Source organism: Aphidius gifuensis, linkage group LG3 (genome assembly GCF_014905175.1).
Source record: "Aphidius gifuensis isolate YNYX2018 linkage group LG3, ASM1490517v1, whole genome shotgun sequence".
In the NCBI taxonomy this organism is placed as follows: domain Eukaryota; kingdom Metazoa; phylum Arthropoda; class Insecta; order Hymenoptera; family Braconidae; genus Aphidius; species Aphidius gifuensis.
The window spans coordinates 3034672-3055470 of NC_057790.1; the positions used below are offsets into that span (position 1 = coordinate 3034672).

The following is a 20799-nucleotide window of genomic DNA, read 5'->3' on the forward strand; positions in this document are numbered from 1 at the left end:
GTGATCTTACAGTCGATGACGATAGACAGTCTGGCTTCTTTCTGTACTTACTCATGCATTTACATTTTTTTTTTTTTTTTTTTTTATCAAATTATTACGAAAAATATTTATACACAAAGAACAACTGTTGTTATTTAATTTATCGTTTTTTTTTTTTTAAACTTTTTTGTCGTGAGAAATCAATGTTGATTGAGGTATAATTCGGAAAATTAATTACAAACAAAAAAATTAAACAAATTTATTTATTTTTTTGTATATGGTTAATGATAATAATAATAATAATAAATTGAAAATAAAATTTTGGATATTTTTTGAAGGTAATAATTGTATTTTACAATTTATTTGAATGAAAAATAATTTAAATATGAAAATAACCACGAATATATATTTTTTTATGTTTCGCAATTTTAGCAGTATCGTGTGGGACAATTATCATGGTGAAAAACTGGTCTGCCCACCTGTACAAATCACAAATTATTTGCTTTCTCACCTTATTCTGTATATGCCCACAAATACATTCATTCAATGATGAAGAAACAAAATGTCAATAATAATAAATAACTTGTAAGATAACACCTTCACTCTCACATCAAGTTCATCGATCCACCACTCACGTGATATACAAATACCTATTTTTATTATTATTTAAATTGTATAAAAATATTTTCATTTTAATATTATAAAAGTATAATTAATAATTAATTTCTTCGTTTTAATAAAAAAAATATCAACAAGTTCTAAATTAAGTAGCTAATAAAAAGGAAAAAAAAAAAAAAACAGATTCGACTTTTTGATAATTTTTTTTTATCGTCCATTAAAGGACCTGAAGAAATAGCTTGATAAATTTCAACTTATTTTTTTCTTAAAAGTTAAATGTGAATTTAACGATTAAAAAGAAAAAAAAAATTTACACTAAAAATTATAAATATAAAAACTTAATACTGATTAGTTGATTAAAAGTGGAAAAAAAAAACTTTGGCATTTCAAAAATATCAACTAAACAAATCTTACAAATACCTTGAATTATTATATGTCATTCCCCCCTTTTTTTTTTTTATTCAAATAAAATAAAATGAGTCATTTCAAATTTAGTCGTTAAAAAACATCTATGGCAATCTATGTATATATTTATTTTATATTTTTAAATAACCTCGATTGACTATATTATCAACAAAAAAATATTTTAAACTTTCAAAAAAAATAAATAAATATATTTTTTTTTTTCAATTTATCATTAAAATGAATTATTACATATTTACACAGATTATTTGATAATAATTTACGATGACAGTTGGGCTTCTCCAGGTGCATTTAAATTATTATTATTTAATATTATAATAGTAAAAATAATTTTAATTTCATTGGCCATCATTTGTAGGATCAGCAGTCTCAAATCTTGAAATATTCTCGTAAAATATCCATCAAATTTTTATTTTTTAATACGCACAAAAATTTAACTATCAAAAAAAAATATTTTTAAAAATAAAAAACGAATAATACAAGACATATATGTATTTATTTTTTTATTTTTTTATAGTCAATGTGTGGTACCTGGTACATCGTCGACAGCCATGAAACCCATAAAACCCAAAGGCACTAACATTGTGTAATAAATCATGAGATAATGCACCGCAAAAAAAAAAAAAAAAAAATATACACATATACACATATATAAATACACCAATAATACATGAAAATTTTAACACACAAGTGGTTAATGTAACCTGTGCTTGTGTCACATAACATTAATTAATTACCAACATTTAACAAAAGCTTAGTGTCAAGGTCTTGGTCGTTTTATCGTCAAGGTAATCACCATCACAATTACTCTTTTGATATTACAAATATAAAAAAAAAATTTAAGTGCATTTAAGCATTATAAGTATGTATTTATCGAAAGTCCAAAATGTCCTTTTTTTTACATCAACAAGATTAAGTATAAAAAATTTATAAATGATAATAAAACAATCGAGAAGAATATTATATTAAAATGAAAAGGTTAATGTTAAAAATAAATAAATAAATACTTCCGCAATTATCACTGCAACAAACATAAATAAAAAACAAAACAAAAAAAACAACTTTATATTGTTATTATAAAAGCCAACGGTTTAATACAAATGTATATATATGATATTTAATTTTATGAATGATTACTTTGTTGGATGATAATACTCTTTATGGGAATAAGAGATGCATTTAAGTATGCCATATGTTAACACCTCGATTTGTAAATATATACAACACACTTGTATTGCAAATTGCAATTATCATGATAACCCAAAAAAAACAAATGAAATTTTATGATGATGATTTATTAAAATGAAAAAAGCTAAATAGAATAAAAATATACAAAAAAAAAAAACCTTGCAGATATTTATTGAGAATGCGGCAGTGACCTATTTAAAATGATTGAAAAATAATAAAATGAAAATATTATGAATAAAAGATAAAATCATATATATAAAAAATAAAAAATTTCAATGATAATTCTAATTTTATATATTTTTAATGTTGAGAAAAAAATTATATACACTGAAAAAAAAAATGATTTGATCCTGATGAAATATGCGAATTTTCAAGGTGTTGCCTTTGGGTATACAGCTTAACATCATAGAGTCCGATTATTCATAGTACGTAACACGCGATCAAGAAGCGTATAATATGTGCCAATGCAGGGGATATGCACTGCAGTTGCATAGGTATATAAAATAAAATAAATAAAAAAAGTAAAATAGATAAAGGATTTAAAATGAGGTGGAATAGTGAGATGATAAGAATCTCTCTTGAGTTATCTTTGATAATATCAACAATTATGTGCACCATATAACGCAGTTGTTGACGGCATATAGTGTGTTTATAATAATAAATATTTAATTTATTTTCATCATTTACCGGAAGTCACATTGTCGATACAATTTAGATTTTCTTTATAGGACAAATAAAATAAGTTAATAAAACATTAGTTTATTATATATTATTTATTTATTGATATATATATGTTGTATTGATAATAATGATGAAAAAAAATGTATATAAATTCAAGTGCGGATGTTGTTTATGACCGACAAAAGACAGTGGAGAAAATTGGACAATGCCTTTTGATATAAATAAATAATAATGCAACAAGATATATGTGAAAATAATAATTTAAATTGATACTTGAAATGATATTTATTGGGCTTCATTTTATAGATTGTTTTTTAAAAATTTTCAAATTTTTATTTTGAAAATCTTAAGGCGTGGTTTCATTTAGATATTTGCCGATTTAAATTTGATAGTTTATGTGACCTCATGAACTTTTGAATATAATTCATTTTAAATTCATTCGGGTTAAGTTGATTTTTTTTTAATTTTATTTTTAAGATACTTAATCATCTTGTATACTCCATCAAAAAAGTGTAATATATAATATCTTAAAAAATTAAAAAAATATAAATAAAAAAAACAAGGTATGGCTTATATTCATATATCTATATATGTATTTTCGGTAAACGATATAAGCAAAAGATATACGTTGTAAGGCGTATGTACTTTCATAAATCAGATTTTGCGATTTAATTTGTAAGATAGGATGATGATGTATCTTGAACATGTGAATAAATGAAAAATTATAATTAAATTGATTAAAATGTTATTAAATACTGTTTTTTATTTTTTTTTCAAATTTATAAATGGCAAAAATATGTGTAAATAGAAAGGAAAAGAATTCGATAAACTCATTGGTATTGGCTGTTAGTTGTGTTTCCTAATATGGCAACTTGTCATTTTCTCAAAGTTACAAGAAATAACGTAGTATATTCAATTGATTCAAGAATTAAATAAATATATATAAACTCCATCTCATGTGTGTGTAATAATTACAAGTCTTAAAAAAAAAAATTTTAATGACTTTTAAATTATTATAACTGTCATTGTTTTTAGTAAATAAATTATAAATAATTCACCAAGTATTTCAAGTGTGTATATATTTAAATTTATTATGAATGAACAAATTAATTTCTTAAATTTTTGAAAAATATTTATTGAATATTTGAATTATACTGCGTATGTGTAACAAAAATAAATGTATATAATTCACTCTAATGGAAAATATTCATTTCTAAAAATATAAGTTAAAAAATATTATAAATAAAGATTATATTTATAAATGAAAGAAAAGATAACAACCATGACACTCTTGTATATTAAATAAAATAAACAAATACTATATAAATTGATTTATCTATTTAAAGTTTTTTCATTACTGCAAATTACATTGTGAGCTTTGAAAAAATAAAAAGAGGTAATTTTTTTTTTGTATTTATTAAAGATATAGGTATATATTGATGAATTAAAAATGGTATTGATAATAATCTTAGTGAGGAGTGAGTTTAGTATATAAAATAAATAAAAAGTGGTCAAGTTGGTTGTTGGTTTGTAAAAGAAACTTGCAGTACAACTGACTGTCGATCGTTCAAAGAATGTACGAAACTGTCCGATCGACCTTCGTATTAACCAGGCCAAGAAATGTTAACGACTATGGAAAAAATATTTAAAAAAAAAAAAAACAAGTTACCAATATTAATTGGCTTTTATCGATTGGTTATTTGTGAATATATATTTTTTTTTTCTTGCAATTCCAAAAATATCAAGTTGCAGGTGACGGTATAAACTTTGTTTCGAGAATAAAGAAATTTTTTTTTTTTTCATTTTAAATATACGCACAGTAGCTGGACTTTATTGTGGCACCATCTATCGAGTATCGAGTAACCGAGTTAAATTTTCTCTTCAAGCGGTAAAATCAGTTTCTTTTTAATCGAAATATTTAAAAAATAATAAATTAAACAATAACAAGTTTATATCTAATTTATTATAACTTTAAAAAAAGATACCACGAACGAAAACTGGTGTGTTAAAATTAAGACTCCTTTAAATCAGACAATAATTTTACGGTCAAAAAAAAAAAAAAACGTGAATATATAAAAAGATAAATTTATATCTCGATAAAAAAAGAATATATATATTATTACTCTTCAAAAATTAAATCTTGCCATGTATCATATTTTTATTATCATATCAAAAATAAAAAGAAGAAATGAAAAAAAATATGACGAGCCCAGAAGATATCCTCAACAAGCTCATCCTAAAGGAGAGAAAAGAAATAAAAAGTAAAAAAAAAAAAAAAAAAACTACGACAAAAGAAGTATAAAGAAGAATAAATAAAGAATAATAAAAGTGAAAAGAGAATATTAAAAAAATAAATAAATAAATAAATGAAAAGACCAGCAACTAAAGATCGCTACACAGAAAGATCTTCCCACACGAGGCTCACGACAAGATTACATTGCCGGATCCTAAGGATCATATTGCCTTTATGCGCGGTGTTCATGGCATCATCGAGATCTTTCTCCTCCTGTCTTTTAAACCACCGCATACTGTTTGTAAATGTGTGTTTTTTTTACGCATGTACACGCCCCTTGAAACATTCATTCACATTTAAAATGAAAAATAAAAAATACATAACCAAAATAAAATCATACAACACACATAAAAGTACATCTTTCGTAATGACATTAAAGAAAAAAAAAATCATATATATATACATATCTCACTATGCTGTAAAGCTATCTCTAAATCTTGTTGAATATTTTGAATAATAAGCTCAACATAATAATACAAAATGACAAACACTTTGATAATTATAATTATGTATCTGTAAAAATATTAAAAATAAATAAATTACACGATAATTATTGCTGCTATTTTTTTATACTTGAATTTTATCGTTTTATAGATAATAAATAATAAAAATTTTATATATTTCTACAGTAGATAATGTACTGTATTTAAAAAAAAAAAATATGTAGATAAAAACAAAAAAAAAAAAAAAAACCATTTCAAGTAGATAAGGAAATGAATAGTCAGACAATATTTAAATTTACATGAAATAATTATATCTCAACCTTGAATTTTTTAGAACACTATTAAATAATAATTAATGTACAAATAGACGATATTATTGTTGTTGAATTTAAAAAAAGAAATAATACTTTTATGATAAATTTAAAGACACTTATTTACAGCTTGATGTATTAAAAATATGATATTTATTTTTCGTTGCATAATATGACGCATTATGGAATTTTATAAAGAGAATGATTTGTGATTGAGTAAAGCTCATAGAGATATATATGAATATTAAGAAATACGTTGTAAATATATGTGAAAAAAGAATATGTGAATCGTGCATAGAGTGCGGGTATAGAGGTCACCGAACCCAACTGAACAGGCCATTATAAAAACGTCGTTAAGTCATACGTTGTCGTTGTATGTATCCACTAAACTTACCAAAGTTAGTATAAACAACAAACAATGAAAAAATTAAATATCATTATAAAATGATGATGATAATAATAATTGTTGAATGACAGGGTGCACGACACAGTGACCCATCAAAAATATACATACAAGAAATTATTTTCTTGACAATATTATTATTATTTAATTGTAAGAAAATGTGTTTTTTTTTTTTTTAAACTGTAAGTCAATGAGAATCATTTACTATTGTGCAAGATAAAAGAATAATATTAAAATAATTATTAAAACAAAAAAAAAAAGGAAAAAAAAAATTTAATAAATATAAAATAAAAGCTTAAAAGGGCGGATAGAGGTTTACCATCAATTTCATAAAATTAAAAATAAAAAAAAAATAAAATTTCTACACAGCATGCACGTTGTATATTACCATACAATAAGTATTTGCATAATGATTCGTTGAAAAAATTTTAAGTGCGTTCCACACGTGGTATACTTCCGCGATGAGTAATTCAATGTGTTTCGAAATTTTTTTTTCTTTTTTTTTATTTCATTTACTAATATATACCTAACACTTCTTGAAAAAGGAAAAAAATATATATTTCAATGTCGTTTTGATCTACTTTTATATTTTGACTTGAAATATATATATATATTTTTTTTCTTGATGTCACAAAATTGTGCCGACAACGAATTGCCGAAAAACATGCTCACTGTTTTTTTATTTTAATTTTTTTTTTTTTTCTTTGGTCATGACTTGTGAGTTATTTTATTTATTTTTTTTTACGATCTGGGTTGGGTTGCGTAATGGTAGACCCACTGACATGCCATGCTGATAATCTGAGGACCCTTCTGATATTTTTTGGCCTTGAATTTTTATCCATATATATATCTGCATCAACATTTGATTTATAATCTGACATTAATAACTCAAAAATTTAACAATATCAATAATTTATAATAATTAGAGATATTCAAAATTAAATAATAATAAAAAGAATCTTGTTAATTTGTATGATTAGTATCCATCAAGAAAAAAATTTAATAAAAAATATTAATAAATTTAAAATAAAAAAAAAAAAAACATCTTGGGTTTAAACTATCTTGATTAATTTCCTGTGGCTTTTTTTTTTTTTTTATTTCACGCCCTGCTGGTAGCCAAATTGATGTACAACAGGCAGTTATGTGGTCTGACTGAATTTAATAAATTAAAAAAATATAAAATGAATAAAAAATCATTTGTTTAGTTCAACTGGAATCCTCGTTGGAATTTTTGTATATATTTTATTTAGATTATTCATTCATTAATATTTATTTATTTTTATTTTTTAATTTGAATGAAATGGATATGACCATTAGTGGCATAGATCAGTTTTGATTGACATATATGACTGTAGTTATAACAATAACACTGTTTATTTATCAATTTTGTTAAACTAACATGTTAAATTGTTCAATTTATTATTTGCCAATATTAATATATCTTTGACTATTATTGCGCAATAAAGTCATTGAACTCGGCAGATTCATCGAGTCAATACTTCAATAGAATTAATCAATTTATATATACGACTCAATCTACTGGAAGCCATTCTCATTCTTCTTCTACTAATAATAAATAAAAAATTATATAAATATATACAAACAATTGTTAAACTAAAGAATTAACCATGAAAATGAAAAATAAAAAACTTATTTTAAAAAATGCATAATGAAAGACGATTTATTGTAATAAAAATTATAGGTGAAATAAAATATAGTAACAATTGAATTGCGGCATGTTTGTAAAATCGCTTTGTAATGGTAAAAAAAAAAGCTGACTATAAAATATAATATCGACAGCACAAATGAACCATGACAGAATATAAATTCAAGGTTTAATGCGGTGAACACAAAATATGCAGTAAAGAATATCGGCTCCTCTTCATGACCAGAAAGATACATGTTCAATAAAAATATATAACTACCGGTTCAAAGATCAATTATTAAAATAATCAAAGAATGTCAAAAACAAAAATATTTAAAAAAACGAGGCTAACACCAGATTAAAATAAATAAACGCATCAAAGTTTAATGAAAAATAAAATTTCCATAATATAGTTGAACAATTTAAATAATCAAATTATATTTTATTCATTAGTCATTCCGTCTTTCTTACTTGCTCTTGTGTCATTTATTTTTTTCTGTTGTCAATGGAATAAATAAATTTCTTTGTTTATTAAAAAGATTTAAATTTTATTTTTTAAAGTTATATTAAGGTCTAATTTCAGAAAAATTATAAAATTGTAAAAAAAAAATAAAAATAGTTGAAATTAAATTTTAAAACTTTCAGGATAGTAATATTTGGGTGTTGTCTAATTACTAGGAGAAAAATTTTACGAAATTTTTGCTTAGAAATATTTTTTTTTTGAGATTGAATAAATAATAAAAATTATGGAATTTCCTTTTTTTATCCCGAAAGCCATAAAAATGAAAAAAAAAATACAAATAGTTGAAATTAAATTATGAAACTTTTAGGATAATAATATTTACGTTTTGTCTAATTACTAGTAGAAAAATTTCATAAAATTTTTTCTTAGAAATATTTATTTTCTATAACCTAAGGTTTTTTTTTTTCTCAATTTTTATCATCATTTGAAAAATTATATTTTCGTTCATTTTTCATTGTATATATTTCGTTTTTTTTTTTTTTAATTATTATCATTTATAATCCGTATCAGTATCTAAAATATTCGGTTCCTATAGATCCGTGAAAGAGGATTAAATTCTACGCACGAATGATTTTACAATTTCTGGTATTTATTTATTCCCATAATGTTTATTTATTTATTTTTCAACTCAAAGTTTTAACGTCATTTCCCGGAAAAAAAAAAAAAAAAAACTTTATATACATAAAATAATAATAATGATAAGAAAATAAATAAATAAAATGCATGACGTTTTTTGTTTTTGCTCATGTGCATGCAAATGACTGGTGTTTCAGTCTAAATTTGGGTATCGTAAAACGTCTCACGTTTATATAGTATCCCATAAAAGGCAAAAAGATTCACACATATATTCATTTTTAAATTTATATATATAAACATGTGTGATGGAGTTTTGTCTTGTGCGATGTTGAAAAGTAATAGATGGCATTTTAAGACCAATCGTAAAGTAATTTTTTATTTATCAATGAAAAAAAAAAAAAAAAAAAAAAGTAAAATAAATAATATAGTAATAATGAAATACACGCAATAATATCTTGGCATAATAATATAGATATAAATAAATTATGCTTTTGAATATATCATATAATAATATATCTTTTGTGTTAATAAAAATAAAAAAAAATTGTTATTATAAGGTGGAGTATATATGATAGCTCGTTTAATGTGTCATTGACACGAATTTTATTTACGATCATTTGATCAGTATCATAGAAGCACTTTATATTGTTGTTAGAATTTTCATCTAATCGCATAATATACTACAGTGAATGAGTGCATGACTTGAATTAAAATTTATTATCACATGAATATATATTTATTTTTTTATTTTCAATACAGTATTTAGTAATAATAATTCTATCAAATGAAAAATTTAATAAATAAATTATACTAATATCTTTGACATATTGACACTAATTTATAAATTAATTATTTATTGTTAATGTTTATTTTTCATTTTGCAGAATAATACGTTAATTTATTTTTTATAAATTTTGGGTTAATTGTATTTTTTTTTTTTTTTATATACATGAGGATAAAAAAAAAATAATAAATAAGAAAATTCATTTTAAAAAATCTCTAAATACTGTTCATAAAAATATATATCGTCGTAAAAGAGTATAATTCAAAAAGCAATATGAGTGAGTGTTAAACGATCAGTAAGAATTTTTTGTAAATTTTTTATTTCATGCAACACAAAAAAATGTATATATACAGCGTGAAAGGAAACATAAATTGACCAAATGTAAAATTGAACAGGGTCAATTGCACTGTCTCGTTTCACAAATTATATATGAAATCTGATCGTTGAACACACATCAAAGTGTGTATTTACAAGAAAATTTTTGGTATTCAATATTAAAGCAAAAAAATATATAAACAAATATTATAAAATTTAAAAAATAAAATTTAAACGTAGCAGATTGCGAAGGATGTTTGTATTTATATAACCGCATCATCTCATAACGCGTTACTCTTTTTTTTTCTGTATTTAATAATTTCGTAATAAATTTTATATTACACCAAGAGGTGCTATAACGTACAAAAGAAGAAAAAAAAAATAAATATGTTCATTTGCTTGACGAGAAAGATACAAAAAAAAAAAAAATTAAAACACTAATACATTTACTGGCTGTTTTTAATATTTAAAATTATATTTTTTTTATTTGCGTGTTCATTTTTCCTGATGGTGAAAAATATATTAAATAAAAAAAAAAAAAAAAAAGATGGATATGATATGAAAGAGGATCCGATATTGGCCACCTTTTCGTTTGGCAATAACCCAGACTCGTTTGGAGATTGCCGCAAACATGAGTATGAGTGAAATTATTTATGGGGATAACGGAGTCTCGCACTCGCTCTAATCGGATCGTCGATCAGCCTGAGGATGGTCTCTTTGCGACTGTGTATATGAATTTGTGTTTACAAATTTATTTAAGTATCGATTTTAATATATTATATGCATACCTATATTTGAGCAAAAAATATATATACATATAATAATAATGATGATGAAAAAATATAATAATTATTTATGATATTTTTCTTTAATGCATGTATGGACATATATCAATGATGGAAAAAAAAAAATATATATATATTCATGGTTCGATGGGAAAATGTCAAGTTACTTGGGTGTTCTCTTGACGATAATTTGATAACGACTACAATTATCCATCATCGGTTAATGTCTCACTATACCTAACCGAAATAACTGGTTTATATTCACTTGAAATTTTGCATAATATAATGACAAAAATCATAATAATTGAAAGAAATAAAAAATTAATAAAAATTAATAAAGTTGATTTTAGATTTACAAAATTAACATTATTATTTTACATAATATTCAATTTATTTATTTTTTTTAAAAAACAATAAATTATATAGCATGAAAATAAAATTAAAAAAAAAAAAAGCATTAAAAATCAGAATAATAAAATGAAAAAATAAATTTTATATTCCAGAAATTAAACAAGGTCAAATGAATCATGTTGAAAAAAAAAAAAAAATTAAAATTAGTGTAAATTTAAAAAAGGAGGAAAATTTTTTTTTTTATATATATTTAATATAAACATACAAGTGATATTTGAAAAATAAACTTTAGTAATATATATTGGAATCGGTTCTTAAGAATCGTGATGTTTATGATGAGAAAATATATAAAGTCGAAAGGATTTCATAGAAATAGATGTAGTAAATACATGTTAGAAAATTCTAGAAAATCAGAAGAGGTAAAATATATTGAAAATACATTTACAAGTAACAGAAAACATAAAAATTAGATGACGAGTATAGGTATCATAAAAGACACCAGTAAGATCATGCTAAATTAAATTGGCATGTTCGATTCATAGAGTGTGACTAAACAGCCATGCCCTTATTTCAAACGATCAATTTACAGCACGATATTCACATTTACCAATATTATGAAATTTATTAAAGAACAAAAAAGAAAACGAATAAATTTTATTTTCAAATTTAAAAAAAAAAAAACAACATTAAATAACGTCAGTGGGAGGTAGCATAAGGGGCAAACGCATACGCCTCAGGTTAAGAGAGCTCGTTATAATTTTACTCAAAGTGCAAGGTGTTTTCAGCCAAGAGGTATACATAAGAGTATCTTCAAAGTGTTCAAACAGATACAATGTTAATAAACATACCATTTACAAATAACAAATGAATAAATTAAAAACACGAAAATATTTTTTTATTTTAAATATATTATAAATTAATCCGCAAGATGAACCATGTTATTTTTTTTTCTCAACATCATTTGATATAGATTTCAAGTGATTTTCAGTGCAACGAATCGATCACTTTGATCGAAACTATATATATATATACCGCAAGTATCACCGGAAGTATTTATGATAATTTGTAGTTTCACTTTGTGAGTGGATTGAATAAGATTCACATCATTAAATTGCATTAGATTGATCACACATTTCGTGAGAATAATATTAAAATATACATATAAAAGATAAATTAAATTTACATATTTCATTTTAATATATATAATTTTTTGTTGTTTTATAAAGAAGATATACAAGAAATTCCAATACACTTGCGAGCTGTCGATAAATAAATTATTTGTGTTGTTGATAAAAAAAATGAAATAAATAAAATAACAAGTATATTGTTAGATAGTGCCAAAAACTAGTGGGTAGTTAAAAAAAAAAAATAATTCTAGTGTCTTTAGTTCACATACCAGTGTAATAACATACTGAATAAACATGTATATTGCGATTTTAATCGTCAAAAAATATACGAGTAACGATAGTGCTGTCGAGAGAGATATGCTCGTTCACTGTATATATAGTAGTTGTGCTTGCAATTGGTTCGACGTTGTGTCGATTACAAATATATGAGACAGGTCGAACGAGATCTAAAATAATGGTTTTAACGTGACGATAAATCATTGATAAAATATACTATATTGTATATTTGTTGAATGGCTTATGGCAATATCTTTTAAACATGTATATCGTTCACTTATTGTGTCTCTTCACATTGCTTATGAATCTTTCAACATGTCATATTGTTATACTTTTATATTATTTATATTTTTCTGATTGATTTGAATTGTATCATAAATTATAATAAACAATACATTATAAACAAATTGTTTTATTAAATATTTAATTTATATAAATTTAAATAAATAACATTTCAAAATCAAAGTTTAAAAAAAAATATACGTGACACGTCATTTGGTAAATTAGTTTGATTTTTTTAGACAAAGATTTATGAGGTTTCTAGATGACAGCTGGCTTGGCATACAACTGACAAGAAACCTTGGCAATTATAAAGCTTCTTGGCTATATAATATTTCAATTTTTCACTGGTTTTTTTTTTTGATAAATATAAAATTTCTTTGTTATAAATAAAATTATATATAATAAAGAAATTTAGTTTGTCTTGAATTTTTATTAAATATATTAAGTGATGTATAATTAATTGTCAGTACAACAGGATATAATACATGTCATTAATTTGACACGCGACTATGATACAATAGTTGAACAAAACAATTGAAAAACATTATTAGTATATATTATTTATTTTTTTGCGGGGGCATGAATTATCCACAAGATGTGAAAATCAAACATAACGGTTACAATTTTTTGAATGAGAATAACTTGCATGACTATGAATCGATGATACAACAACGAAAGACTAATGCCGCCACCTTGTAATCGCCTACTCATTTTTAATATCACGTGTTTGCATATGTTTCATAAATGTGGGCAGACAAATGCATATAAAAATTAAAAATACATGTACATACAGTCAATGAATTTTTTAAATATTAATTAAATATATAATTTTAATCGTAATAAATTATTATTTAAAAACTTTATATAAAATATCACTGAATTATATTGAAGAAAAAAAAGGAAAATTATTAGAAACTATAAATTGAAAATTGTTGGATAAGGTCTCGATAAAAGTCTATTCAAATTAAACGAAAAAAAATATATGAATATTTATTTATTAACGATTTTTGTAACGGAGACTTTCACGCATGGTAAAAAAATAAATAAATAAATAAATAAAAAAAAAAAGATAAGAGGCATTTGACGGGTGGGCGTGTCGACTTTTCACGTGAAGACGGCTTAATCGACTCTGCTCAGAATGACCATAGGTATTTCTGATGCAACAAAAATTATGCATACAAAACTATACCCATAATTTACAAAAAAAAAAAAAAAAGTCACTTAATTTTTATTTTCCATCATCAAAATAATTTTTACTTAGTTTAATTTTTGTTGTTGTAATGAAAATATTTAATTTTATAAATAAAACAAGGTGTTTAATTTTAGTGGTGTTATCAAATTGAAATTATATATGAAATAGTCAGCAAATAGCGCGTGGGAACATTGATTATTTTCTCAGTTGAATATCGACAGGGATTATTCTATGTACATGACGTGACCCGGTGGTAAAACAGGACTTTCAGGATGCCCAAGGGTCACGTGTCTTGTTCCAGAGAAAGACTCCATGAAGAAGAGCTTGTTGCACGAGTCAACATTTATATTATATATATATATATTTTTTTTTATAATATATATTTATGTATACATTGAATTTTATTGTGTCTTATTATATCCTGAACAAATTGAAAAATAATAAACAATGTAAAGTTATTATTTTTTAAAATATACAAATATTTTTTATATATATAAAAAAGACAATAGAATTATTTTGTAAAGGTATATACTGAAAAAATAATAAATATATATAGATATATATTTAAATAGAAATAAAATGAAATTTAATTGAGTGGAAAACTTTTTTTTTTTTTTTTTTTTCATTTTGTCAAGTAATTTTTTGTATGGGTGTATAAAAATATTAGTTGTATGCATTTATAAAGACCGAAATTTTAACAGGAAATGAATTTTAAAATTGATGCAATATATAGCTGACCACAGATGTATCTGATACACCCATCTGCAGATGCCAACAACTTGCAAAAGAAACCCTCATTCGCCCTTTATCTTTTAGCCAGCTGTCGAAATTTTTAAATTGCGCTTTCTTTCTTTTTTTTTTTTTTTCTTCATGCGATTGTTACCTCTGCTACAATACACACATGTCTTTTTTATTTTTTCCTTTTTTTTTTTTGGTTCACCCACATACATGAACATATGAACACACGGTTCATTAGAGAATAAGAAACACACGACGACGGAAATGACTGGATGTTATCGCAAACTCTCCACGATCAAACATCCGACGTCAATGACCAGCCACAAAAAACTTATGTGTGTCTGATGATGAAACCACAGAAGAGCAAGCTATACAGATTTCAATCTTTAAATATAAAAAAAATTAAAATGACAAAATTTCATTTTATTTTATTAAGGGTTGAAAAATAAATTTTTTATCCATCGAAAAGTTGCGTTACTCTTTAGTCTTTTTGTTATTACTAGAAGTTGATATTATGGATTTAAAAAAAAAAAAAATCTATTTCTCAAAAAATTCCCGGTAAAACCAAGTTTATATCCAAACTTACCCCAATCTACCCCTTACCGATCGCGTAGAAAATTATGAAAAAATTCCAACATTATCTTTATTTATCCCTTAACCACCTCCTGTAAATATTTTTATATAATCGGTCCTTTATCTAACTTAAAAAAAATTATTTCCTTAAATTGGTTAATTAAACAAAAACAAATGAAACATTATTATTAATCATTGTTTAATGTGAGATCCAATCATATGTCTCGAAGAGAGGCCTCATTCTCCTTTTTATAGTAGGAGGATTCTTTTTTGTAAAAATTATTCCACACGTTTGTTAAAATAAATATTATTATTCATGAATCATTATACATGTATTTTTTTTTTTGTCATTTGCAATGTCTATAGACTGTAAATTATACTCCAAACACTTGAACAAATTTGTAAATTCAAGTGATATAATAATAATGTTTATTAAAAAAAATTAAACACACGTTTTTTAATAAAAATTATTGAAAAAAAAAAAGGCTACAAAATAAAATTAATATTCTTAAGAATAACAATTTTCTTAAAGGTGCGGAAGAATATTTAACAGTTCACTGACACGAAAATCCTCATTAAAGATATAATATATATATTTTCAAAACACACGTTCATCCGGTCATGCTGATCATCGTAAAACTTCCGTTGTATAAGAGTTGATTGATTGACATTGAAAGTGATTTGGCAAAACGCCCACAAATAAATATTGAAAAGCAAAAAAAAAAAAAAACTATACATAACAATTTGTAGAAAAAAATAATTACTATACAGCAAAAAAAAAAAAAAAGTGCATTAAATTGATAAACTATAGATAATTTTATCGGTTGATAAAAATAACAAGAAAAAAAAAAAAAAATATGACAAGTATCCGTCCCACCCAACCGGATGTACAATGCCCACACAAAATGTCAATTTTATGTGCATTTATATTGGCACACTAATAAATTTGAATGTTTTCATTAAAATGGGTGTAACGAACTATCGACAGTAGCAATAAATACATTGTTTAAAAATAATTATTTCATCACAATGTCTAATAATTAATTCAATAATGCTTTATTCAATATTTATATGCAAAAAAAAAATATTAAAAATAAATATATATGCTTAAATTTCTCAAGAAATATTGGTGCTAAATGGTCACACAAGTTGTCTAGTTTTTTGTTCAATCATTGCAAGTGTATCTTTGCTGACAGATGTAATTAAAAATCATATATATTTAAATATACATACGAATGAGTTCAACAGTATTATATATGTGTGTTGCATTTTCATCATAAAAAAAAAAGGGCGACACATTGTAAAATGAGCGAATGACTTCCGCTGAAAAATAAAATGCATATGGGTGGATAAAAGAGTAGGTACATATTCAATATGTACGTGTGTATATATTACCATAGTGCAATGTACAATGACGTGTAGGTATGCCTACTGTGTTTTACAACAAAAAAAATAAAAAAATAACGCGGGTGACAAAAAAAATAATAATGATAAATAAAAAAAATTATTTGTTTCTTAGAAAATGTGAACAAGTCAAGATTGAGTCAAAAAGATTTTTCTCTCTATCACTCTCTCTTTCTCCCTCTTTCCTTTGACACTATTAAACAATTTTTTTTTATTTTTTATTAGTATATAAAATTTATTTAAATTAGTTTGTATCGTGATTGTTTAACGAGCAGTTACAGTGTAAATAAGATGTACAATTTATATTTATTTATATATACTTTTTTTTTTTTTAAATATATGTGTTGCTATTTAAGGGCCTGTTTACAACGGCAATTGTACAGAGAAGAATTACGATAAAATTCCAAGTGACTTTAAACGATTAAATATATGCCATCACAATGAAATGACCAAAGACAAAAAATTAATACCAATTCGTTGAATTAACTTGATCGCAATATAGAGTAAAGTTTAAAAAAAAAATTAAATTAAACCAACTGGTTTTTTGTATGTACGTTCGTTAAAAAATTTTTGATATTCATTATTTTTTTTGTTTTTTTTTTTATAATTTATTTTAATGTATATAAAATTATTTATTTATTTTCACTTTCTTGTATGTATAAAAATAATAAAACTATAATAAAATCATGACAAGTTTGTTGTTACATATGAGCAACATGAAAATTTCTAGAATTTTTTTTTCCTTTTTTTATAGTTGCATATATATAAAATAAAAATAAATTGGGTGATAAAAAAACCTGCTGATGATTTTTAGAAAAAAGTTGATATATTTTATGACAATTTTTTCAGTGTATTTGTTGAGATGAAATTTTTAAAATGAAAATATCAGCACATTTACAATGAGCAAAAGGTGTATCATGAAAACGACCAAGTAGATAGTTAAATTCAAATGTAAAATAACACGTTAATAAGACTCAACTGACGATGATAATCAGTAACGAAATAAAACTACAAAAAACACTTGAAAAAAAAATTACAAATAATTATAGTTAAAAAAAAATAAAACCTCCAATTTTAAAAATATTTAGTTTCAATTATAAAATGTCCTTGATTCATTGTTATTTATTTATTATTTATTTTTTTACTTTGCATTGTTAAATTTATCAAAAAAAAAAAAAAAAAAATATTTAATGTCTAATACAAATATAGCAGCACAATAATAATAATAATGTAAAAGTTTTTTGTTGTAATTTGAGTGCAAAGCAAGGTCTTTATATATAAAATATATCGGCAGGCCAAGGACATTGACTGACTCGTTATGCGATGTAATGATATCGTGCAGAGGTACGTAAACATCGAAAGGAAAAATAAAATAGAAAATAATAATAATAATAATAAAAACCTAATCACCCAGTGATTATCGTTATTGCAACATACTATATAATTGAGGAAGCGTCAGAAGCATTATATTGTCAAGGAAGAATTGAATGAAAATAAAATGTTCAATGATGATTAAATTAAACATTCAATCAATTAAAATAATTCCAATGACAACAATAATAGAAAAAAGAATTTAAATTACTAATAACTGACACGTAATAAATACAGAGTCATCAAGTATTAATTATATTATTAATTTAAAAAAAGAATATACGCAATTAAATATGTGATTATTTAAATAGCATATACGTAATCATTTTGATAACAAAAAATAAATTACAATAAAATAATAATTAATTGAAAATTCTAAATAGGATTATTTTAATATATTAAATATATTTATCGAAAATAATTAACGTCTAGAAAATTAGATGCTGAACAAATTAAATGTTTTATTTATTTCCATCAAGCTATCGTAAAATTTAATTTACAAATTGTATTTTTTTTATTGTCACAACTGGTTCATTATTTTCTTGAATTAAATTTTATTTAAAATAAATGAATAAATAAAGATTTCAAAAATAATTTGAAGAAATGAGATGGTCTTGTTGCCATATTTGAAAATGTGTCTGTATATATATGTGTATGCCTCATTATTGAGGAGAAATGTGACCTGCATGAATACCTCAAGGTAGTTTACAGAATAAATTCTTGATCATGAATTTCATGTACTTAGGACACGTCATGAGAAGCAATGAAAAAAAAATATCATCAAGAATTGTCATTTGTATGAAAAAAAGGATAAAAAAAAAAAATAAAAAAAACACGTAAATATTTGTGAATCGATTGTAACTTTGAATAATGCTCTTGGCTAAAATTCAGATAAATATAAATAAATGAATATATAAAATAAAGAAAAATATAAGAGAAAATTTTATGTTATAGTAGCCGCAAGAAGTTAAATACACTGGTAAATTGAAAGTTGAATAGTGGAAAGCTTGTGATGCCAATGTTGGACAACTCTTTCCAGGTATATAAAAAAAAAAAAAAAAAAAAAAAACAAAACCATACAAATAGAAAATGTATTTAGTGCCTAAAGACCAAAGAAATTATTATCTTATTTTCTAGATGTCATTTGTCCTGGCAAAATGACAACGATCTTCACGAAGATCCATTTAAAAAAAGGAAAAAAAAAAAAGATAAATAGAAGATGAATTCATATCTGCTAAATAGATTTAAAAAAAAAAAAATAATAACAATGTTAAAATCAGAAAGAAGAAAGATGACTTGAGTTGTTGAGAATTTTCTCATGAACAAATGACAAATCGAACGTGGTCAAGTCCGAGGTCATTTTAAACTATATCCTATCGTATCTTGAATAACAAAAAAAAAAAAAAAATGATTGACGATGATTTTTAACACACATCTATGTTGTATATCTAGATTTTTTCAAGGTCTAAACCAATGACAAGTCTACCTCCCTCACTACATGAAAAAACCATATAAAAAAAAAAAAAAATAAAACTTTAAATAAAGAAAATAGAAGATAAAAAAAAATTAAAAAATAAAAAAAAAAAATAAAGTAGCATGACGAACGCACATCTTGAGGTTCTGCGTCGAGATGATCGATGAGACGATAGGCTATGCTTGTGCAGGGTCTTGAACATCAAAAAACCAACATTCCAAGATGCTTGTATACGTGTGTTGATAAAATACATATACGTTTATAAACAATCTGGTTATTTACATAACTTAATTTTCATTTTTTAACTTTGCTTTTTTTTCCCCCGATTCAAAATAATTAGCAGGTTATGAGTTTGTTGAGATTTAAAGATCTGTCATGATTAATAAAAATAAAATGATCATAAATTTAAGGAAATATATAACGAAAGAAAGAAAAAAATGTCGGTACATGGTTAACGTCAATGTCATCATGTTAAATATCAACATGGTAATATAATTTTAAAAGACTAAAATTATACTTTTTATATTTGAGATTATTGACGTTGATAGAGTACTTAACGCTCGAGTAAAAAATACGAAAATATAATATTTATATAATTTTTATAGCAACGTTATTTTATAAGCATGTATTTTCTTTAATTTTTAAAATAACATTAAATAATAATAATAATTTATTGATTAACTTACGATAACTTTTGCAAGATAAATCTCAAATTCTTTGTAAGGATCCATATCTTTTGATTCATGTAGTTCAATGGTGTGATTCAACTTGTCACGATGATGATCATTAATTTTTTCATTGATAGTTGATGATAAATCATGATCAGTTGTATTTAATGATATTTTTTTTAATATCGGTATTCCAGTGACTATCGATTCAATCGTTTGTCGATCATCGACACTTTGTGATTTGGTTTCCATTTTGTCACTCTTTTATGCATCACCTTGGTTCTTGTGGCATTTTAACCATCCAACTGTAACATAAATAATAATCTTTAATAATACATGATATACTTGAACACACAAGCTCAAAAAATATATACAT

At 23.7% G+C, this 20799-nt stretch overlaps 1 protein-coding gene across 3 annotated transcripts in view; it reads right to left on the reverse strand.

Moving 5' to 3' along the window:
- The window catches only part of LOC122851455 (rho GTPase-activating protein 7), a 106852-nt gene that overhangs the window by 71771 nt on the left and 14282 nt on the right, over positions 1-20799 (reverse strand). For all 3 annotated transcript variants that reach the window (XM_044150682.1, XM_044150680.1, XM_044150681.1), the window contains exon 3: positions 20442-20728. In XM_044150682.1, the coding sequence (XP_044006617.1) occupies positions 20442-20675 (234 nt within the window). In that variant the 5' untranslated portion in view covers positions 20676-20728. The remainder of the gene's footprint in view (positions 1-20441; positions 20729-20799) is intronic.